The sequence below is a fragment of the Epinephelus lanceolatus genome, chromosome 19 (assembly GCF_041903045.1).
Source record: "Epinephelus lanceolatus isolate andai-2023 chromosome 19, ASM4190304v1, whole genome shotgun sequence".
NCBI lineage: Eukaryota > Metazoa > Chordata > Actinopteri > Perciformes > Serranidae > Epinephelus > Epinephelus lanceolatus.
Window position 1 is genome coordinate 37,907,050 of NC_135752.1, and position 24,380 is coordinate 37,931,429.

The following is a 24,380-nucleotide window of genomic DNA, read 5'->3' on the forward strand; positions in this document are numbered from 1 at the left end:
CACAGATGTATTGCTCTATACTGAAAGAGAAGATGCTACCATCACTCCGTGCCCTTGGTCGTTGTGCACTTTTCCAACATGACAATGATCCTAAACACACATCTAAGGCCACTGTTGGATTTCTGAAGAAGAACAGGGTGAAAGTGATTCAGTGGCCAAGTATGTCTCCTGATCTGAACCCAATTGAACACCTATGGGGAATTCTGAAGAGACAAGTTGAGCATCACTCTCCATCCAGCATGCAGTCTCTGAAAGAGGTCATTCTTGAAGAATGGAAAAAGATCGATGTAGCAAAATGTTGGCAACTTGTTCATTCCATGCCTAGAAGTCTTGGTGCTGTCATTAAAAATCATGGAGGCCATACAAAGTACTAGATGTAGTAGTTTTTGTTGTGGGGTGTACTCATTTTTGCATCGCCCTTATTTGAGTAAAACTGAAAAATGTGTAATCTAAGTTACATTATTAACCTTACTTTCACGTTATAAATTAAACTTGGTCTTGTCAACATTTTGGACATTGTTTTTGTGTTCATTGAGATATTGTTTAAAATGTTACTTTTCAAAGGGGGTGTACTCATTTACACTGAGCACTTGAACATGTCAATAATTCTAGAATGTCCGAACAAAATCAAATTTTTGTTCTTCCTGAACACCCAGTGTAAAAACTTGAAACTCATTTAGTTTGTTTGTTTCATCGTTAAAAACAGTCCAGATTTCCGTGACATGATCTTATCGTTGTGTAACAAGCTATTTTAGAATTTAATTATTAATTTAATATTTATTAGTGCATGTGCCGACCGTGCATGCAGCCTGTTGCAGTTGCTCCTAATAGTTTCTTTTTTTAAAAAAATATTTTAAAATTTTTTTGCCAACTTAGGCTTTCTTTATACTTGTACTAATTTTCACACTTACAGCGTCAGCACAGTGATGATATATATTTTATTTTTAATATTTAATATATTTGATTTTATGATTATGAAACTGTCTATGACTTTTTATATTTTTTATATTTTTTTAAGTGCTAGTGTTAAACACTGCAGCATTGTTTTTAATGGACATTTTAATTTCTATTTCATTTTATAGCTTTATATTTTTATACTTCTATTTCATACTCTTATTCTTACTTCTCATAATGCTCTGTGCTTCACATCAGAGTGACTGCAACAAATCACAATTTCCACTTTGGGGATCAATAAAGTATTTCTGATATATTATATTATATTGTTTAATTTCATTTTATTTTATTTTATCAGTTGATAAATCAGATTCCAGACCAACAAAGCAAAAATGAGCTGGTTTTGTGACTTTATTTTTCATAAGAATGCAAATAACTGGGTGCTTGGTGGATAAGTGGGTAGAGCAGCCATCCCATATATGAAGGCAATGCCCCCACCCCCCTACGCCCAGAGCATCCTATCCAACAGAGGCACAAAGCCAGAAAAAATAATCTTGAAAAAAGAAGGCAAATAATGTTAATAACTCAACCTAGGTCACTGCACTAAGTTCAGCATCTTCAAACTGCTGCTGCAACACACAGTAAGGTAGTTAACAGTAAGCGTAACTTAGCAACAGAGATCGTGTGTCTAATCTGTGGTGGATGTGTTGTTGTCAGGTCGTATGAACTCAAAAATGTGGATGTGTGTTTCCAACTTTGAGAAATGTTCAGCCGGCGGTTTGAACTGATCAGCAACAAGATTTTATACTTATCCATAGTCAGTGTGTTACCTACAGTAGATGTCTGTCGGCACATCCCCAGTTTGGAGAAGCATGCAGGCGTACCACCACAGAAGCTACTAATCTACTGTTGTGGACGAGCAAAACACATTTTAGCCACCTAAAAAAAATCAACATCAGTTCAAGTGTACACTACATGTAGAGTATTTCCACTGCTTCACCTTAATATCAGACAGCCATCATCTGTGCTCTGGTCAAAGTCACCAGACTCCATTGAGAAAAGCCGTAATTTTACCTCCCTGAACACAGGAGCTGCTGGTTTACGGCTGCCTCGATTAGTTAGTTTGTTTGTGAAGTTGTGTGACTTTGGTGATTCTGAAGTAACCCTTTACAACACCAAAGTCACACAATAACACGAATAAACCAACTGATGGAAGCAGCAGTAGACCAGCAGCTCCTGTGTTCAGCAGTGTTAAATCACTGTTTTTCTCAATGGAGTCTGGCTTTGAGGAGAGCGATATAACGGCTCCAGTTCTCTGTCAGGAATCACAGCCAGATAGCAAGGTAAAGCAATGAAAATATGCTAAATATAGCGTACACTTCAACTGATATTGATTTTTTTGGGGTGCCTAAAATAGGGTTTGCACTTGTCCACGTTATATCAATACATACATACAGCAATACATCATGATTTCTGGGATCTTAAGCATCGTGCCTTTGTGTCTAACTGGACTCTGGGTGTGTGTCACAGATTAGCAACTCGTTTGGGAACTTGGATCCTTTTGGGACGGGACAAACTTTACCCCCACTGCAGCTGCCGCAGACTCCCGCCCCACCAGCTACAGTCAACCCCCTGAAGAAGCCCCCCAAGTGGATCCGCAGGCCTGTCGGAGCCTCGTTTGCTGTGAGTCCTGTTTCTTTGCTTTCCATGATATCCAGGATGGAGCTTGGTTGTTTTCACCAACACTCACATTCTTCTGGCTCCTGTTCACTCCTAGTTCGGTGGGAAGCTGTTATCTTTGGAGAACACAAAGCTGAACCCGCAGCAGCCTCAGCAGCCCACTGCACCCGTTGTACATATCAGCCAGGTTGTCACAGAAACGGCCTTTCTGAAGCGCTCCGATCAGCTGCAGGCCACGCTGAGCGCAGGCAGCTTCGTGGATTTCTGCCAGGAAAAGATCGATGGAGCTGAGAATGAATTTGAAAAGACTCTGTGGTCTTTCCTCAAGGTATTAAATCCAGAAACAAATCTGTTTTTCTCTTGGAAAATAATGCTGTCATCATTTAAACTGTTTGTGTGACTGTTTGTGTTTTCAGGCTAATTTTGAGACTGACATCCGCAGCAAGTACCTGGAACTGCTGGGGTACAACAAAGAGGAGCTGGCCTTGAAGGTGAGATGGATTTTCGAGGCTACTGTATCAAACTATAAATATATTTTCTGTTCAATACAAGTGTCTTTCAGTACATCCTGTGATAAATGTGTCATTTTTGTTGTCAGATCTCAGCAGCACTAGAGGAGAAGCCTGCTGAACCTCCGCAGGTACGTTTGTTTAGAGCCACTACTCACATTTAAAGGAACAGTTCAACATTTTGGGAAATACACTCATTTGCAATCTTGCAGAGAGTTAGATGAGAACGTTGATACCACTCTGTCCGTTAAAAATGAATCTAGAGTAAGGAGACTGTTAGCTTAGCTTAAAGACCGGAAACAGGTGGAAAAAGCTAGCTTGGCTCCTTCCAAAGATTACAAGAACTAGAAATACAGCAGCTGGCTGCAGCAGTGTTGCAACAACAACACTGTCTGTAGCTCCTTTTACACTGCCAGATTTTCTGTGAATGTTGGGCCATTTTGCCGGCAAGCTGCGAGCATTTAGACACACAGAGGCGGATTGGCGAATTGATCCGAGGTGCCCAGTTTTCCTCCTCGTAGGGTAGACATATTGGTGGAACCCTTTTAGTTTAAACAGACCGAGGCGGCCTTCCGCCACAGGAGGGGCTGTTGATGACTTGTGGGAGGAGCTGTTGATGACGCCGCACATACGACCCACTGGCGGATAAACAGGAAACAGCTGATAGCAAGAATTAGCGAGCAGCTAGTAGCAAGAGGGAAACACAAACCTGACAGACACTGTAAAGATGAGCAACTGGGGAGACAAGGAATTGTGCGCCCTCCTTGTCCTCGCAAACGAAGAGGCCATTAACCGTCAGATAACGGGGACGGTGAAGGACGGGGCGACTTATAAGAGAATCACCGAAGGACTGACCAGCCGCGGCTTCCCTCCCATGTCACTGTTTACGTCACACGCTGAGCTACACGTTTTGTTACTTGCTCACGCCCCCCATTGCCCTGAAAAAGACACATTCTGTATAAACAAAAGTAGGTAGGAGGCATTTTGCTGCACTCCCCGATTTTGTTTTTATACTGCCAATGCTGAAAAAACACTGATTGGGCTTTCCTGCAAATTTGCACAATTCCTATTTAAAAAGGGCTTATGTGTGTGAACGCCACACATGTGTGAGCCGCAACAGTTGAGCGAGGTTGCCGTCCCACGAGTAGAGGTAGACAACTGTCAACAAGAAAATAAATAAGCACATTTCACAGAACACTGACTCTTTTAACTTTTAGCAATGTATTTCCAAGTATTTAAACTCATAAGATCGCCTCCTAATTGACCAAAAAAATTACATCATGTAGGTTTCTAAATTGCTGCTCATTTACTCAACATACAGTCCTTGTCTTGTGGTGTTATTTGTTTTTTTCCAATGAAAATTAAACTTTAAAAACAAGGAAAGAAATATAAAAATGCCACTGATAATTTGCAAAGGACACAACAGAAAAATTTCGATATAAAGCTCTGACCATTTTGAATCTACAGCAGGAAAGTAAGAGTGTTTCTACTGAGTTAATTGCTGCATTACAACACTACACTACACTCAGTTTGTTCCTGCTCACTGTGCCATTCACATTCTTTCACCGACACTACAACAGAGCTGACCGAACACTGTTGGCAGTAATTAGTGCCACAGTTCTTTGCTCCAGTCTCTGGCGTACATTTGGCAATGAGAAAGTGTTGCAAGTATTTTTAAAGACGGAGCTTAGTCTCAGTGCTAAAAATACCACTTCCCTTTATTGAAACCACAGAGGAAGATTTGCACAGACTTTTGATTTCAGTTTAAAACAGTTTATTCTGTTTCTGTTAAATCTGCTGCACATTTGTGTAGACGTGGACGGGGTCTGTGCACGTCTCCCTCTCCGTGGTGTAAATGTATTGTCTACAAAGTCTGATCTGATGATCTGATTCAGCATTACATATCAAACACATCCTGCCAAAATGTATTAAACTGCTGACAAGACCAGAAAATAGGAGTACGCGTGTCCATTTGCGGTCCAAAATTTCTCCAGTGCTTGTTTGAGGTGTCAGGAATTAATTTGTTGTTTGAACTCCCTCCAACTAATTGAGTTAGTCACCACATGCACCTCCTCACACACAGTTTCAGCTTCTTGTTCTCCTTTAATTTGCACTTGCAAATTAAATAACAGTCCCTGACTTTGACTCCATATCTTCCCTCATTGTTCAGGTGGAGGTGCCCGCTCCAGTCACCCTGCAGCCTTTACCAGACCTCAGCTTCGTGCCGCCTGTCGCTGACACTCCAGAAGCAGCATTCGACATGATCGCTGCTGCAGCCAGTGTGCCACCTGCCGACACTCCAGAGGCAGCGTTCGACATGATTTCTGCAGCAGCCACCTTACCACCTGTTGACAATCCCGAGGCAGCGTTCGACATGATTTCTGCAGCAGCCACCTTACCACCTGTTGACAGTCCCGAGGCAGCGTTTGACATGATTTCTGCAGCAGCACCTGTGCTACCTGCTGACACTCCCGAGGCTGCGTTCGACATGATTGCTTCAGCAAATCTTCAGCCAGCAGCCACACTTGAACTCAACTCTGCTCCTGACCCTGAGACTGAGGAAGCAGCAGCAGAAGATCCAGATGCAGAGGACGCTCCGACCAGCCAACCAGAAGAAAATGTGGACGAGGTTGTCCCAGAGGAGGAAGCAGAGGAAGAGGAGATCCCCTTGGATGATGAGGTAGGCCTTTATAGGGATTAAAGGGATAGTGCACCCAAAAATGAAAATTCAGCCATTATCTACTCACCTATATGCCGATGGAGGCTCTGGTGAAGTTTTAGAGTCCTCACATCCCTTGCGGAGATCGGCGGGGGGAGCGGCCAGCACACCTAATGGCAGACGGCGCCCCAGACTAACGTCCAAGAACACAAATTGAATCCACAAAGTATCTCCATACTGCTCATCCGTAGTGATCCAAGTGTCCTGAAGCCCCGACATAAAAAGTTGTTTGGAAAAACGTCATATGAACTCTGTTTTTAGCGTCACTGTAGCCTGTAGCTCTGACTGCTTCTCTGTGCTCCGCACTCACGTGTGCGCGCTCAGGGTGATCGGTGATGCACGGTCTCTGAAGAGCAGCAGTCTCGTCAGTACTGATGTCCAGATTCTCAAGTGCAGGCATCGCCAATTCCCAGTCTGAGCAGCAAAGACTTTCCTCATCCGTTGGCATTGCTTTGCATTTGAAACAACTACACCACCAGGTTTCCAGTGCTCGACTCCGTTTGTTTCTTTAGGGCTGATTCTGATACAGATTGTTAATAATCAAAGAGGCGCACAACAGATATTTTGAACCAACAGACATTTGCAGTGAACATGAAAGTCCACAATTCCAACACAAATTTTGCTTTAATGCCTTTAAGGATCCACTGTTTAATAAAATGTTGCAAAAGAGAATATTTCAACATTATCTTTAAAAAAGAGACATTGCTCTTTTACCGGCTTCTCGACATGTATTTCATCCTGCCTACTCTCTGTAATTGTACCTCCAAAACACTAGTTGACAGTGTGGTGTCTATGCCACTGTGTGGAGTTTCTGTGAAGTCAAGTCAAGTTGATCGATTCAACTAACACATATAAAACCTGGCTTAATATCGGAGACAACATTAAACAAATGTGCACAAGCGTCTCCGTTACAGCTCACAAGGTTCACAGACAAAACAATTGTCTTTTGCTTGACAACTTTTACCCACAAATACAACATGCTAACGTTATTAGCACAAGCCCATGACATTTTACATTACATAAATTAGCCTAGAGGCTAGCAGAGCAGTGAAACATGACGATCAGCCCAGCCAATAATTGGTCGTTCCTTACACCTCCATTGCTGCACAGTTTCAGTCCAGCTGACAGTAAACACACATGGGTGATTTTACTTATTTAAGGTTGATTGGACCTTTTCTCAGGACTGTGTGGGCATGTACAGGCTGAGTCCATGAGCAGCTACTTGCTTGACTTATTGTGCTAACAGCTCCCTTTAAGACTGAAGTTTATCAGAGCTCACTGAAGCATGTGTGATTAACGTGGACGTCTGTCAGTCAGGCAAATACTGTGCTTCATTTGAGCTCAGATGCCTCATTGGTTTCATTTAAGCTCCTCATACGTAACAAACAAGTAGGACCAACCATGCAGCATTAGAGTTGTAATCAGATGACGGTAATTTAACTGCCAGAGGGGAGAGTCTGCAGGTTTACGCAAGTCAGTATCCTGCGACACACGAGAGGAGGAGAGGAGTGACGTTAAGACGTGACGGGATGTTTCTCTGGTGTTTCAGGAGACGGCGGCTCCAATGGAGGAGGAGCCCAGTCCTCCTGAGATCTTGGCTCCAGTCGAGGAACCCATCGAGGTTCCAGTTCCAGTTCTAGTTGAGGAGCTCATTGAGGATCTGGCTCCAGCACCAGCTCCTGCTCCGACGCCAGCCAGCGCAGACGGAGTCAACCTCAGCATCAGTCAAGGTACGTTTTCAGCTCCTCATGACATGAACCCACAGATGTCACTGAATTACCCGTTTAAAAGAATGTGTGGTTGTAGTTACTGACTATTTGTCTTTCTGCCAGATGTGGACGGTCTGATCACACAGGCCCTGCTGACTGGAGATTTCGAGGGAGCTGTGGAGCTCTGTCTCCATGACAACCGGATGGCAGACAGCATCATCCTGGCCATCGCCGGAGGGCCCGAGCTCTTAGAGAAAACCCAGAAGAAGTATTTTACGAAAACACACAGCAAGATAACCAAGGTAAGACTGTTTAGTCAGAGTTTTATCAAATGAGAGTTTATTATCGATGATGTAACTTGTGTTTTTTGTCCTGCAGCTGATCAGCGCCGTGGTGATGAAAGACTGGCACGACATCCTGAAGACGTGCGACCTGCAGAACTGGAGGGAGGCTCTGGCTGCTGTAGTGACCTACGCTCAGCCCGAGGAGTTCTCCTCCCTCTGTGGTGAGTTCAAGGACACATGCTGCCTGATCTCAGAGTTTCTATCTTATCAAACTTCCTTGTCTCTCTCAGCTGTGAGTTTGTGCTCTTCTGACTGAACATGTCTTGTTGGTTAGACCTTCTCGGGGGCAGACTGGAGGCAGCAGATGATGCCCAACTGCAAGCCCAGGCCTGTCTGTCTTACATCTGTGCTGGAAACGTGGAGAAACTTGTGTCATGCTGGACCAGAGCTCAAGACGGACACTGTCCACTCTCCCTTCAGGTGTGTCTCTTTCTTCAAGATGCAAAAACTGATTTAGCTGGACACTTGGGGGCAGCACCTCTGTCCATCTGATGAATTTAAATCCTATATTTAGTCTCTTTTAGCTCTGTTTTTTTCTCCACCAGCTCCTGAGGGAAGTATCTGTCTCTTTACCTTGTCTCTAAAGGTGTCTGTCTGCTGTTTGGTGCTGAGTAGGTCATGTACTGTGGGTATTTAGAGCTTTCTCTCTGCAAACAGCTGCCTGCTACGGTAAAAAACAATGCTACGATTCGGTAAATTTGTGGACCGGACAGCTAAGAGGACAAAAAGCTCTGTCGGAGTTGATAGAGACCAAAACAGAATAAAAAGCAGAGTGAATATTGAGCTTAAATTTGTCACATGGTTTGAAACACGTCTCCAAATGAAGTCACAATGGTGGAAACACAGGAACAGAGGGAAAAAGGAGTTGTCAGATTGTGTGTTTTCAGCTTGCTCTGTTGCTCCCAAAGTAATGCAGCTTGGATCTTTAGTTGTGCTAATGATGTATGTTTCCATCCTTCAGGACCTGGTGGAGAAGGTGGTGGTGCTGCGGCGTGCAGTGGAGCAGACCCAGCGCTCTGGTCCCACTGCTATTGGCGTCCTGCTGGCTGAGAAGATGAGCCAGTATGCCAACCTGCTGGCCTCCCAGGGCAGTCTGTCCACCGCCATCACCTACCTGCCTGACAACACCAACCAGGTGTGTAACACAGCAGGACGGGGCTGCACCAAATTATCCATTACTATGTTTGGGTGTTAAGTTTCTAAATTCTTAGACAGGGGAAACATCTTTCAGTCAAAAGTGCAGTCAACTATGTAAAGAGGAAGTCACTGTAGTATCACAAGTTCTGCATTTTACAACCTGGACCCTACTTTCACAAGTTTCTGTATCAAAGTGACAAATGGGAGCAACAGTTTTGAAATTGGTTCAGTATTGAGAGAGAGCTGCAGCCAGCAGCGATGAAACAGGCAATGTAACCACTCGGGGCATGTTTGCACCGTCAATTTACGTCCAGTAAAATTGTTTAACAGGCTAACAGGCTCAGATTGTTATTCTAAGTGTCTGATAACATTATGAAAGGATCCCTACAGAGATAGAGCTTTGTGTTAAAGAATCAGATCCTTTTTGTTTAACCAGAAACAGCCCTGAAATTACCGTCACCAAACCCACCAGACTCCATTTAAATAAACAGTCATGTTAGTGTGTATAGAGGCAGCATGTTGTCACATCTAACTGGGTGAGTTAAGGGTTAATTTCAACCAAACCAGAGCTGGTGATTGTTGGAACAGTGGAAAAACGAGCCAAGATGGTTTATGTGTGTTTTATTTTGTTGCTGTCGACTTTGAATGAAGTGTGTTTTATGATGATGAAATGACAGTTTATTTAAATGGAGTCTGGTGGGTTTGGTGACGGTGATTTCAGGGCTGTTTCTGGTTAAACAAAAAGGATCTTCAACTTTGTTCTTCAGCTAAAAGGTTTATCTCTGTAGGGATCCTTTCCATAATGTTGTCAGACATTTTGAATAACAATCTGAGCCTGTCAGTGGCAAAAAAAAACAACTTTTAATGCACCTAAGTTGAAGATGCAAACACACCCTAACTGGTAATATGTTGTTATTAAAGGGGGATTTATACCTGTGCAGCAGACCCTACGTCGTAGCCTACGCTGTTGTGAGCATTTATACTTGTGCGTGGTGTGTCTGTGTCACTCTGCAGTTACACCTCCAGAACACTAGTTGGCAGCGGAGGTTTCTGTGAAGTGCTGTAAAGTTTAGTTGATTATAACACACATTAAATGCACATTAAACACACATTAAACATGGCTTAATAGAGACAATTTCAAACACAAGTACACAAATCAGCTTCACTATAACTCGCAGCATTCACAGACAAACACTTGTCTTTATCTGGACACATTTTCCCCACAAATACAACATGCTAACGTTATTAGCACAAGCCTATGGCATTTTACATTGTATAAATTAGCCCAGCAGCTAGCAGAGTTTTCCTCTGCTCATATGAAGCCAGGATAAATCACACACAGGACTTAAAATGCTATTTTTGTGGAGGCTTTATTGTCTTCACTTTTTTTGTTTCTTATCTGTGAAATTAAAGTAAATAAAAGCTTTGTTTCCACTGAGGGAAATGGTTTCAGCTTACAGAGATGGTCAGGAGGTCTGCGTCGCCACGACATGTAGTTACATTAATGGGGAGGTGCACGTCAGGCTACAGTGTAGGGCACGGCGTTGATTCAACACAGAAGTATAAATCCCGCATAAGTCTGATGTTATTCACACAATGTTTTGTAATCTGAGGTACGATGTTTTATTCTTGTGAAATATTATTTAAGACCTTTCCTGTCTAGATTAGTATGAAACAGCAGCCAGTGTGGTGTTTAAAAAGTCTTAAAAAGGTCTTTAATTTAACTAGGCTAAGTTTGAAGTTACAATGACCTGGTGCACCTGACTTATCATGAAACACAGAGAATAACCCAAGTTCATCCTTCTGATTTCGACCGTACAGGTTGCCGTACAGCAGCTCCGTGACCGTCTCAGTCGGGCTCTGGGGCAGCAGGCGACCCCAGCTCCTGCGGCTCCGGTTCAAACCCAGAGAGTTCAGCCTGCCCCGACTCCGGCTCAGCCTGCCGCCACTCTGCCCCGGCATCCTTTCACCCCGATGCAGCCCGCCATGGTGCCTCAGCAGCCTACAGCTGCAGCACCTCCTGTACCCATGCCTACACCTGCTGCCTCCGCCCCAGCACAGCCACAGTATTACCAGCCAGTACGTACCTCTGAAGTTTTTACTGTCCTTCACTTTGAGATAACGCTCATAAATCTGTGTGTGAAACCTGATGTCTTGTGTTAAAATGGTTAGACATCAGGATTCACACAGACCTGAGGGCAGACTGGTTTCCTGTTCTTCCTCTGAACACTAACATCTGCAGGTTACGTCTTCTAGGGTTTAGCTTCCTGTCACGTACTAACTAACCTCCTGGTGAAGTGCTCATTGCTGTCGTGCTGTAGCCATTTCATTGATTTGATTTCCATTCTAGCCAGGGTTTAAATCACACGCTGTTTCCTGAATGTACGCATGAATTATTAATGAATAATGTGCTTCTTGTAGAGGCGGCTGTGTGCCAGCAAAATACTCTAACTTGTTTCTGTAATTTGAACCCTGGCTCTGATCCAATGCCTGTGCATTGTGGTGTTGTTTGGTGCCCCCCCTTCCACCCCGCCCCATGCTGCGGCCATCATCGGTGTGTGCCGTGTGTCTCTGTGTGCTTCAGGTGAGGGCGACCTCCACTGTCACCTCCTGGAGTAACCAAACTCCCACAGCCCTCCCCAATGTCCCTCCTCCTCCTCTTCAAGTAGGCAACGCCTCAGAGCAGCAGGTACACTGACCGCCCACCCAACCTGCACACACACACACACACACACACACCTTTGCTGATGTTTACAGATGCTGTTGATGTCCCACATTGGGCCGCTCTCATGTCTGTGGCGCCTTTCACCCTCGCCATCTCATTTCCTGTTGACACTCTTGTTTTCTTGGTTTCCTGTGATGCATGTCTCCGCTCACTCCTTCTTTTGTTTCTCTTTGTGTGCTCCAAGTATTGTGATTTTACTGTACAAATATCACTCCTCACACTCTAACGAACGTTAGCAGAATGTAACACAGGACTATTCTGCCCTCTGTTTGTAACACTAAGCTTCATTCTTACAGCCAGAGAACAAAAGCTGGCCTTTTAGAGATGTTCCAAATGTAAAACATTATTTGTGTTCACTAGTGAAGGTGTCTGACTTTTTTATTAGCAAAAATTAATGTACAAAATAGCAGCAGCAGCTTCTCGTTTTCAGCCACAGCTGACTGACAAACATTACCGGAGCCAGCTCATCTCAGCTCTCCCTAATTAATGTTAATAGCTTGATGACAGGCTAAAATTAAACTTGTCTTGTGTGTCTGTATTCAGCCAAAGATCATTTATGAGGGAGGAACTGTCACTCTGTAATGCCACTGTACAACCGAGAGTGGACTGAGTGTTTTTGTAGTTTGAACAGAGTGAGATGTCTTCTCTGGTAAAACAGAATCAGAGGGAAAGATGAATCTCCTGCACTCCTGCATTTGAATTCAGTTAAAAAGCCTTTATGTCAAAACATGGCTGCTTACATTAAAACTCTGACTGGTTTTGAATGTAAGGTCTTTGTCAGGGTGCAAAAGGGCGGACATTTTTATAAGCTTGGTTGGGGGTGTCACCCAATTTTGATTAGTAAGTGAGCACAGGTGGGTGACAGCAATGGATTATAATGAGAGGCCATTTTGAAAGTGACACACCCCCACAAGTGTTTTTTCTTTAACAAAAAAAAAAAGAATATGTCACAGAGACTAAGGAATAATGTTCATATAACATACTGATCTCACCGACAACAATAGTACAGCCAGAATATTTGCATTTAAAAAAATTTTTTACGGTCTGCAAATCATGTTTATGTTTTGAATTTGTGTTTTGGCCTGTTGCGCCACCCACTGCCGTCTACCAGTCACGCAGTCAGTAGAGTCTCAGCATCAGTTACAGTTACGACTGAGCTATAATGGCTGACGGTGCGACTAAACCCAAACCACCTCGTTATGATTCCCAAAAACGCCAAGACAAAATTCGAGGCAAAGCGAGGGTCTATATAGGAGATGCTTTTGAACGGTGGAGACGGTTGAAAGCGGAGAAGAATTTGAAATCAGATGTCGAAGTGGCTACTCTTCTCCTCGACAGGTAAGCTTTAGCCAAAGTTGGCTAACTAGCATCATAGCTAGACGGGGATTAGTCTCGCTCACCAGACCTTTCTCAAGAAAAGAAAGGTCTGGCTGGGCCGACTCTCACTTTAAGATTGGAGAAAAAAACGCCCCAGCTGCTTGTACTTCTTTCAACCAATCACAGTCGTTCTGGGCGGTGCCACAGCAACAGTGCGCTTGCAAAAATATTGCTGGGGGGAAACAGGTTTTGGTGTAACACGCCCACAAAAATATCGCCTACAGGATGCGAACCATGGCAGAAAAATGGCTACATCCCTGCAAGATCAAACACCGCAAAAGTTAGTAAAGGACATGTTGAAAACTGCAACTGGAGGTGGTAGGGCGGGACTTCAGCGGGTGGCTCGTTCCACCCAATGAGAGGCTGATCTATGCAGCAAACTTCCGCCCACTCAGACTAGACGGGGATGGACATTTTTAATACTTTCAACTGTTATTCATTTTCGATCATACATTGTAGCCCATGTGCAGGTGGGTCATCGACCCAACTGATTGTTTTGAGAAACAAATGTTAGCAGCACGACAAGCAGCATTAGCAGTGTCCCGGTACATAGCATTAGCAGCCGGCTCCTCCTCCGCTGTATCCCGGCAGCGTTAGCAGCAGAGAAGCTGGCAGTGGAGCCGATAGGATTCAATTCTAGTCAATGTGTGTGTTTCCACCAGCTGCGGCTGTGCTGCGTTCCGGCTCTGTCTCAGCTGCGGCACTCCGGAGCCCTCCGCAACAGATACGCAGGACTTCTATTTTTGCCGGACGCCGGAGCACAACGCAGCAATTCAGCACAGAGCAGCAACCTCTAATCTGTAGGGGAGGGGGGGCGGACACGACTCGCGGCAGTATTTTGAATTTGAGTGCAGTAACCGCTTTGGCCACATTCTTACATACAGCGCCTTTAACTCGTATTCCTAAACCGAAACTAAGGTGTAGTGTTTCTGTCCTATGATATTCAGTGATCTAAAAAAAAAACAAAAAAAACCCCACTACGATCTCGTTCTTCAAAACAGAATCAGAAATTCTTAAATGATCTTGGGGGAGATATTGTGTTAACACTGATGTATAGCAGAGAGAATTTTAAGAAAGTAGAAATACGAAGCGTGTAAAAATATATAAAAAATAAAATATGTGCATCATGTAACAATGTTAAAAACCAGTATGTAACCAGTTAAGTGTGTAAAAATAAGAAAGCATGTGCATGTCTACATTGCTACATTAAATCTAAGTAGTAAGGATTTAAGTGAAGTAATTAAGACACAGATGTCTGATATTTTAACAAAGAAACACGTTCTTGTACCTGAACGAAACCTTAGGTTGTTTGTCAGTGACCCCCAAAAAACATATATGATATAAATATAAATATAAATCTTATGTATATAGCACTTTTCAAAACATAAAACTCATACATGTATAACATGTATGAGTTTTAGAGAGTAACATTTAGTGTGAAACAGTCACAGTTTAGCAGGAAACATCATGGCTTGGGTTAAAATAAGTACATTTGTTACACAACTTAAATACAAAAGTTAGCTAACGTTACATATGAAAATTAAGTATTTTATGTGAGACAACTTTCACTATGTTAGTTAAAATAACTCAGTGTTGACTTTTGGTTTCACACGGGACACTAACAGCAGTCTCCTGGGTAAAAGGCCTGTCTTCGTTTGACCTCCTTGCTTTGGGGACTTAGCTCTTTATATTACGTCTCCAGACATCCTCCCTTTGCTCCTGTCATAATTACTGTGGCCACTAGAGCTCGCCACCTATCAGTAAACATAAATATGGGTTGTGATAAGCTGCTTGTACAGACGACTTGTACGATGTTTTAGGTGGAGGACGGTCTGTGTGTTGTGGAGCATAGAGGCCGTTATCAGTGGAACATTCTCTGTCTTTTGTCCTGAGTTTTCTTTGTGTTTCTGCAGGTGGAGCCTTCAAACCCCATGTACGGGATGCCACCACCCTGCTCAGCTGCTCCAGCCTCCTCCGCTCCATACATCTCCCATCAGTACCAGCGTAAGTATTCTACCCAGAGAGTTACCTTTATATTAGCAGGGTTAATAAATCTCTGACGTGGAGAGAAAAGTTTCTAAAATTTAAAAAGAATGTTGCCAAACATGCAGTAACTGTGGAAGACATTCACTGCTGAAGTGTTTCAGTAGTGTATAAATGTTATCTGTAGGAAACAAAGTTGGCAACATGAACGACAAACTTTCTTCTCTCTTCTGTTAAACACTGACAAACATTTTCGTCTGGAAATGTTTGTAATATTTGATCTATTAGTCACTAACGGAACATGAGAATGAGCAACTTGTTAATATGTTTATCTCTTTGCCTGTTGAGTCTTTTGTAACCTACGAGCTAAACATAAACGGTCTCGTTCATGAAACGTGAGCAGAATGAATTTGTGTGCAAACTGTTCGCTGAAGGAAATGTACGTGTATTTCAGCTTTCATCAATTTGTTAGTAGCTTTTTATAGGTACAAACAAAATCTCTAGGGTTCTTAAAAACATGAATGAGTTATTTAAATTGACTTAATACAAAATTGGAAAACACTGTTCTCTGAATAAATAAAATAACAAACCAACACGCTCCTCCTCTGTGCCTTTTACGCAGCGCAGCACCAAACTGCATGTCATTTTTGTTTAACTTAATTATCAGAGACACGATGTGGGAGATGTAGACCGTATTTCAGATTGAGTTTTGGTTTATAAAGACTTGTGGATGTGGGAAAGCAATTCGTCCGTCTCCGCTCACACCGGGGAGTTGGAGGGAGACGGTGTCGTTTTACGGTTGATTGGTGTTCAAAGTTTTCCGCTGCGTTCATGAATCCGGATTAAGTTTATGTACTTACATTTCATGAATGAGACTTGTTAGCACGTTAGCATGCACTGTACTGTAACTGTTTATTGCCACTGAGTCTGTCCTGTTGCATGATGATAGTATAACATGCAACAGTGCTTCTTGTTTTTTCTCTAACATGCATGTGTTGTGTCCTGTGTGAACCCCAGCCTACCCCCAGGTCAACCAGTACCCACCTGGAGCTGGGGGGGCTCCTCCTATCTATCATCCTCTTCAGTACTCCTCCTCTGCTGCTGCTCCTCCTCCCGCAGAGCCGCCTGGCTTTCTCTCTCAGTACACACAGCCAACATCTCCGGTCTATCCCGGACAGCCTCCCATCAGCCAGTGCCTGTCCTCCTCTCCTCCCTCTCATCCTCCTTTCTTTCCAAACGCCTCCTCCTCCTATAACGTTCCTCTGTCCTCCGGAGCGCCTTTCCAGCATGGCGGTCCAGGATCTCCTGTGTCGTACATGCCTCTTCCTCCTCCACCGAGCGGAGTCTCAGGTACACAGCTGATCCCGGCCTCTCAGAGAACAGGTCTGCATGACTCTAATCATCCTCAAACTCACTCAGCCTCAACTGTGGTTTTAACGACACGACAAGTTCCTGAAACAACTGTGTTTAGTATCAGTCAGTCAATTTAGAGCATCTTTAATGTCCTGACCAACTGCTTATTAACTTCTTATGTACTAAAGTCTTATCTCAAAACTAGACTTCATATAGATGTTAATTATATTTTAAGCTGCTTTCAGACAGAGAGTCATCTTGCTTTAGTCCAAATCAGGGTTGTATAATTGCCTAGAGTTGGTTCGTGTTCTCACGGCAGCATTTACAAGAGGACCAGATCAAATGCCTTGTGTGAGAAAGCTGCTCTTGATTGGTCAGAATTTCCACGTGGGAAAAATCCAGGAAGTAAAGCAAACGTTGAAGAAGAGTACACTTGCAAGATAAATGTGACACTTTCTAATGTCACAATGGAGGGACAACTACGCAGGTTGATTTTAGCGCTGCTCATCGTGGACTATATTGCTGTCATTGTTCATTTTAGTCAAAGCATACAGTTTGAAAACGAGGCGCGGCTCCAACTAGAAAACAATGTTTTGATGCATTGGATGTGCTGAATGTGCATATTAAGGCAGTACAGGAGGAGGTGCACATTAATAATCCTCCAGGACTGTAACATGCTCATGTTTAACCCAAACAATGTGTCATGTGACTGCAGTTGCTTCACATCCAGGTCGGAACACCTTCTCACCACAAACCAACCGCACCAGAGTTCCTTTGGAACCAGACTGAGACCACCTCTTCAAGAAGGTCTCAGTCCGGTTGTTTTGGTGTGTTCACACCTGAGTGTGATTGCTGTGTTCACAACTGCCCAAACGAACCACACTGAGGGGGCAAACGAAGTTGAGTTAGATTGAACTGAACCAAACAGGGCAGGTGTGAAAGCATCCTTAGTTTAAAGTGTGCACAACTCTAATAAGCTGTTATGTGGATTAAACCAGTCGTCTTTGGAATATAGAAAAATGCCAAATGGTAGATGCAGGTAATTTTATTTTGTAGATGTTATACAGAGAATTATCACATAGATCAAACTAACAGGAGGAGATCACCTTTAATTCCAACTGAAGCTTGAAATAAATAATTTATCTGAAAAAAGTCCAGCTTTTCTTAAACAAATTTGCACGTGTTTTTCCCGGTTGTCACCGTGCATGGGTTGATCGAACCGAATCACTGAGCTACGATAAAGATTGCTTTGATTTTTTAAAATGATTTTGATCACATTTTAATGAAAATAAAAGTCTTATAGTAGGATATGTGCAGCAGAATCAATGCAACATGTAGATTAGAAGTTGGGTTTTAAAGGTAAAGTTTGTCATTTTGGGAAACACACTTATTTGTTTTCTTCACAGGAACCTGTTATATTCATTTCAGGTTCATACTTGTATGTTGTGTTTTACTAGAACATATTTACATGCTTTAATGATAAAAAAAAACACTTGAAAAGCTCCATTGCAGCGCCTGTGTCTCCTCGTGAAAGCGAAGAAGTGTATTGAAAATGTTGAGCTTTACCTTGAAATGTTTAAAGTTTGTGATCAAAGTGAATCATTTTCTAACTCTGACACATTTCAAATCAGAACACAGACTGTGCTCTGGTAGTGTGAGAATGAGTGGATGATTAGGGTTTTGTTTTTCCCCTGTAGGGCCTCAGAACGGCTGGAACGACCCTCCAGCTCTGAACAGAATGTCAAAGAAGAAGGTAAGTCTGCTGACTGAAGTGTGTTACTGCAGTTTGTCAGTATTTGATTGACTGATCTTGATTTTGAGTCTTTATATAGTCATAGATGTCCTGAATTGAATTAGTCATTGTCAGGATTTTTTTTTTTCAGTGACTCAGAATCAAAGAATTAAGTCATTTCTGTCACAATTTAATGGGATTTCTTAATTTATAAGGGACACTGGTGACATGTTTTATACTTCCTTTGAACACAATCCAGTCAGTCTTATTTCCATTTATGTAATTTGTATATATTCTGTGTTAACACCTTATTTTGAAAAGCAGACGTAGCCTCACGTGTATCCTGGGCCGTTTAAATGCATTTACCGTAAAGGGCAGAATACGGGTGCACTCCAGTTTTAGTGGCAGCTGATTTGAGCACAGAGACGCAGCATCTGATGTTTCTGCATCACCTCAGCTGTCAGGTTGATGGTGTTTGTCTCTTTGCGGTCTTTGAAGAGATACACAACATTTTTACGCTGAAATGACACCACAACATTCAGAAACATTATACTTGAAGTAAGGGACATTATTTCAACCTTAAATGTTAAGTGTATTGATTATAACGTCAGGGGAAACACTGGTGTAACAATATATGTGTGAATAAAATGTGTTTGTCATCACACAGCCGGTTCCAATGAACTACACCCCTCCGGCCCCCATCACTGCTCCCATCATGGCTCCACTTGGTGGTGACCCTCAGGCCCAGCCGATGCCTGCTGGGGCCCCTCAAGCCATGGTCCAGGGCCCACATGGTGCCCAGGTCCCCTACTCAGGCATGCATCAGCACCAGCAGCAGCAGCTCTCCTCTCCACCTCCACCCTTGAACCCTGCAATGCCCAAGACCAGCATGGAGGGCGCACCAGGAGCACCTACGGGAGATGTTATACAGGTACACAGTTCACACGTGTCACTGAATATAAAGATGTGTTTGACACAGCAGACTTGTTCTAATCTTCTGACCCTGTTTAACCCTTTCAGCCTCTGCAGTCCATCCCTGCTGAGAAGATCATGAAGAAGCCCATCCCCGATGAGCACCTGGTCTTGAAGACCACGTTCGAGGGGCTCATCCAGAAGTGTCTGGCTGTAGCTACCGATCCTGTGAGTTTAACTGACTGGGAGAACAGTTACATTTATCTCTACTGAACAAACTCAGTCACTGGATGTGTAATCATTCTCTATTTTATCTTTTACAGCAAACTAAGAGGAAGCTTGATGACGCCAACAAACGTCTGGAAGCGCTTTATGATAAACTCAGAGAGCAGACAGTGAGTATCCGCTTGGCTTTGTTTCTTGCACCATGACAGAGGACATGATAAAAAGCTTGGCTAAATAAGCTGTTTTTGAATTTAAAAACAGAAATGGACTGTATTTATGGGCCTCATGCAAGAAGCACCCGTATGATGGTGTCACCTGCAACTCAGCTGGTCAGACACCAGTGGCTCGTTTTAGAACGTAAAGTGTCTCTAAAGCCAGTCAGCTTGTAGTGAAGTCTGCGGCATGTTGGCTTGCTGCAGCTGGTGCTCTGTTACTGCCGAGCCCTCTGTTTCCTTCCTCACGGTGAGCCGGTGTCAGACGGTGGGTCACTGCCACTGCACAAATCTGGGTGTAAAGTCGGGGGCCAATAGCTCCTTCCAAACTTGCAGCCCTTTCGCTCGGACTGCACCTATTTTCGAACCTGGCCTTCATTTTGATCTCTGAAAACAGACAGACATATGAATACCTGCCAAAATAGTCAAACAGCTTCTGTGGTAGTCGCTGCTACAGTTGGTGTCACTAGCACCACATGTTGCCGTGATGACACACACACTCATGAGAAGAAAACAATTCCAGCTGTTGTGTCGTTGTCCCGGCTGGTTATCAATCTGCCAATTGTTTTCTCGATTAGTCAATTGGATCTCTAAACCCATGAGAAATTTTTGAAAAATTCAGGTCACATTTTCCCTTCGAAAACAAGAAACGTATAAAGCTGCAGATGGCTGGAAGATGGAGGCAATATGGTGTCTGTTAAGTTTTAGACCCTGGCACAGTTTAATTCAAGACCTCAGTTTTAGTCTCAACATGTAAAACACTACTCCAGTAATATTTAAATACGCTCACTATGGTTTATAACTGATCTTTTGACAGCAGCCATGAAGGAAATCAGACCATAGAACTACTCAAACTGCAAGACAGCTGATGCCAGAAAATCGTTTGATCATTCAGACGCTTTGACCCCCTCAAACTGCACAACAAACAACTACTGATCCAGCTAAAATTCTGATTCTTAAATTAGTGTGGGGCGACTTGTTTGTGGCTAAAATTGTATATGATACATAACATTTAATCCAATGTCCATATGTTGGAGGTGAAGAGTCTTTCCATTTCCACAGGATGAGCCTACTGTCCAGAAGTGAGCAGAACTTGCACGAGTAAATTTAACATAAAAAAGAATAAGAGAGGTTCAGGATACAAAAATATTGATGCTTGAGGCCCAAAGTCTTGAGACAGATCAGGACACATTGATTGTTCATCCTGCGAAATATCTGTGCTGGAGTTAACACAGGATAATTCTCACTAACACTCTTCTCTTCCTCTCTGCAGCTCTCTCCCGCCATCGTCGGAGGACTTCACAACATAGCCAGGAGTATAGAGTCCCGCTCCTACACGGAGGGCCTCAACATCCACACACACATAGTCAGCAACAGCAACTTCAGCGAGACGTCAGCGTTCATGCCCGTGCTCAAGGTGGTGCTGACACAAGCCAACAAACTCGGCGTCTGAAACTCCTCCCAGAGTTCGTGACCGGCGGACGGCGGAGAGCGAGCGCTCAGCGGTCGAGATCTTTTCACAGGGAGCTCCATTTTAGACTCGCAGTGCGGACGAGGAAGAATTCTGAGATGTACGAAAAATCCTGCTGAATTCTTCTTTGTGCCATTCTCGTTTTCTGACACAACTCAAACACAAGCCATGCTATCAGTCGCACTCAGTGGTGAAAGTAAAATCTGGGCCCTGTGCAAACAAAGGCTGAGACGAGTTAAATTCAACTGCAATCTTTAATCTAAGAACACGCGACACCAAACGTTTGTTTTTCATCCAAACTTGTAGTCGAATGAATCAACATAGGAAAATTAAATGAATATGCAGTAATTGTATTGAAGCATAATAAAAGTAAAATCTCAGAATTAGCTAAACATAAGGAAGGCACAGTTTCAGCATGTTGAATATGGAATTAAACCTAAATTACTATGGCATTTATAGACCAACAGAAGTAGGAAAAGCAACAGGAACTTCAGGAATCTTAAGGGCATTTCTGTCAACGTGTGTTGAGATGATCATAACTAAATTTTGTACATTTAAATCTCGTCGAATTCGGCATTAATATCAGACTGCTGACACAGCAGAGCAGCATGCTTTCAGCTCACAATCATTAGCTTGTTCATCTTTATAGTCTTTCGATATTTGTGCACTACAATAATGCTCAGATACCTTTTTATAATCCATAAACACATAGGATTCTCTCTCCAAGGTTCATCGTGCTTTATGGTTTACACATAATGCATCATTACCTGCATGCGTTTTGCTTCAGACCTGCAGATGACGCAGGTTAGAGAAGACAGACGAGTTAAACAACAGGGCATTAGACTGACTTAAACCAGTAATCACTCACAAGCATTTCAAGCAAAACTGATGCTATTTTAAAATTAAGCTAATATGACTTTTGTTCGTATTTGAAGGCCCAGTGTGTCGGATTTAGGGGGATATATTGGCAGCAATGGAATATAATATAATAAGTATGTTTTCCTTGGTGTGTAATCACCTCGAAATAAGAGTCGTCGTGTTTTTGTTACCTTAGAATGAGACGTTCATATGTACATAGCTAGCAGGTCCTTGTCTACGGAGATCGCCATGTTTTTACAGTGTCCCAGGACGGACAAAGCAAACTCTGGCTCTAGATAGGGACGTTTGCGTTTTTGCATCGGCCACTGTAGTTAGCAGCCTCTTAGCGATGAGAGCGTCAGAAAAACATTGATTTTTCAACATGAAACGTCTTTAATTAAGTGTTTTTACCGCTTTAAATCACAGGGTCCGTTTGTTTCAGAGAGGAAGAGACCTCTGTGGATGATTCGGCTCCTGGTTAAAACCTCCAGAATGTCTGGATCTTTAGTGGTCAGAGAAAAAAAGTGAGCACTCATTAGCACCTGCTAGGCTAGCAGCGTGTCTCTGACAAGCTAAATGTTGGAGTAGAACAGTTAAGTCAGTTTGTTTCAGAGAGGAAGAGACCTCTGCAGATAATTCAGCTCCCAGTAAAAAACTCTTGAACGTCAGGATCTTAAGTTATCGGTGACAAAAGTGAGCACTCCTTAGCGGGTGCTAGGCTAGCAGCGAGTCTCTGACAAGCTAAATGTTGGAGTAGAAACATTGATTTGTAACGTTTAACTGCTTTATTCAGTTTTTTGACTAGTTAGAATGACTTCATCAGTTTGTTTTGGAGAGGAAGAGACCTCTGTAGATGATTCGGCTCCTGGTAAAAACCTCCTGAACAAAGAGTGCTGCAGGAAGGAACTCAAACTAGAAGAAATTTCATCTGGTTGCTATCTACAATCCTCACCACTAGATGTCACTAAATCCCCCTAAATCGTCCACACTGCTCCTTTACAGCAACATTAAACCTTTTTAAAAACGTACCTAATAAGACTTTTGTTTGTACCCTTATCCCCTCTTTGTGCTTTCACTGGCTTACTTTCACCACTGGTGTCACTACATAAAAACACATTGGACCAAGATATTGTCAGTGTGTGGGATACGTCAATGCAAAGCAATGCAATCCCATTTTGTTGAGGACGTTTTAATGTTTTATTTCAGTTTTTTATTCTTTTTGTTTCAGTGTAATCATGAGGCTCAGCAGAGTGCAATGGACTTTTTTTTTTTTTTTTTTTTTAAAAAAGCAACTGCTTTTAATGGAATTTTAAAGTATGCATGCTTCAACGCTAAGTCGTCTTTAATGGCATCGGAGGTAATTATCAGCTGATTAATCAGACCTCAGAAGGAAACTGGAAGGAGACTTGTACTTGATTTTCATTCCAACTACAATGAGGGCTGTAGTCTGAGCGGTCAACCTCAGTTTATGTTGTTAATAAAGGAAAACAAGTCTTTGTTTAAGATTGACTACATGCAATATTTTCAATAAATAGTATTTATTTACAGTTTGATGTCACGTCATTTTGATTTTAGGTGCTGTCTACAAAGCTTACACCTGAGCCTGTGGTCACTAAGCTTACTAGTATAATGAGTTGCTTCGAGTGACAAAATTCCAAGAACAGTTCCTGAACTTATGACACTTTCTCGGGATGAATTTCTCAGGGTAGAGAATTTTTTCACCTAGTAGAGTGGTACAAAGGCCATGTCCTTATGCACTGGCTGTTGGTTAGATTCCAACTCCAGCCCTTTGCTGCATGTCATCCCCTTTCTCTCCCCATTTCACGCTAAAGCTTTCCCATCTAATAAAGACAATAATCCCGAAAATAATCAGAATTTCTCCTTAACATTAAGACTAGATCCTGGTAAAGATGAGAGTTATTCGCAGATCATCTGAGCCCGTAAGAGAGCTCCAAAGGTGAAAAACTCTTAGGAGGCTTGAGATTTCGGTGAAGACTCTCAGTCATCCACGTCATGGTTATCGTAAGTGCTATATCGTAGGCAACTGGACTTGCTTGAGTTTCTTGAAGACGTTCACCTCTCATCCAAGAAGCTTCTTCAGTTCTAACTGACTGGTGCGGAGTCGCAGGCTTTAAACTCTGTGTGGGTGGGAACCCTTACAGAGCCGTTAAGGTCACACGTGAGTCGTTGACCCACCTGGCCATCATGGGAGTCGTGTATATAAATGTTGATGATTACAAATTGGTTACATTTGAATATCTTTTTTTCAGTGGATTTAGTTTATACAGTGGTGGAAAAAAGTTTTCGGACACCCTTAAAATTTTACACAATCTCAAATATTATCATGAAATATTTGTGGAAAAATCTTTTTTGTGTTTCAAAAGGTGTGGCTGCATTAGACAGATACAAACAAATACAAATTATATTTTTTTGTTTATTGTTTACAAGAAAAACTAACAAAACTAATTTCTTGACAGTTTCAATATGTCAGTTCTCAACATTGTCGGTATCAAAGTCAACAAATAACAGAGAATGTGTTC

At 42.7% G+C, this 24,380-nt stretch overlaps 1 protein-coding gene across 6 annotated transcripts in view; it reads left to right on the plus strand.

The window, feature by feature from the left end:
* The window catches only part of sec31a (SEC31 homolog A, COPII coat complex component), a 30,052-nt gene extending 8,954 nt beyond the window's left edge, over positions 1-21,098 (plus strand). Inside the window, exons 10-28 of one of the 6 annotated variants that reach the window (XM_033647054.2) lie at positions 2,425-2,577; positions 2,672-2,902; positions 2,991-3,065; positions 3,173-3,214; positions 5,254-5,763; positions 7,352-7,532; positions 7,635-7,813; positions 7,890-8,016; positions 8,130-8,275; positions 8,817-8,990; positions 10,814-11,071; positions 11,577-11,681; positions 15,008-15,098; positions 16,095-16,460; positions 18,128-18,183; positions 18,830-19,093; positions 19,183-19,302; positions 19,398-19,469; positions 20,785-21,098. In XM_033647054.2, the coding sequence (XP_033502945.2) occupies positions 2,425-2,577; positions 2,672-2,902; positions 2,991-3,065; positions 3,173-3,214; positions 5,254-5,763; positions 7,352-7,532; positions 7,635-7,813; positions 7,890-8,016; positions 8,130-8,275; positions 8,817-8,990; positions 10,814-11,071; positions 11,577-11,681; positions 15,008-15,098; positions 16,095-16,460; positions 18,128-18,183; positions 18,830-19,093; positions 19,183-19,302; positions 19,398-19,469; positions 20,785-20,964 (3,330 nt within the window). In that variant the 3' untranslated portion in view covers positions 20,965-21,098. The remainder of the gene's footprint in view (positions 1-2,424; positions 2,578-2,671; positions 2,903-2,990; positions 3,066-3,172; positions 3,215-5,253; positions 5,764-7,351; positions 7,533-7,634; positions 7,814-7,889; positions 8,017-8,129; positions 8,276-8,816; positions 8,991-10,813; positions 11,072-11,576; positions 11,682-15,007; positions 15,099-16,094; positions 16,461-18,127; positions 18,184-18,829; positions 19,094-19,182; positions 19,303-19,397; positions 19,470-20,784) is intronic. The other 5 variants (XM_033647055.2, XM_033647056.2, XM_078161839.1 and 2 more) reach the window with 5 other exon arrangements.
* The last annotated feature ends 3,282 nt before the right edge of the window (positions 21,099-24,380 follow it).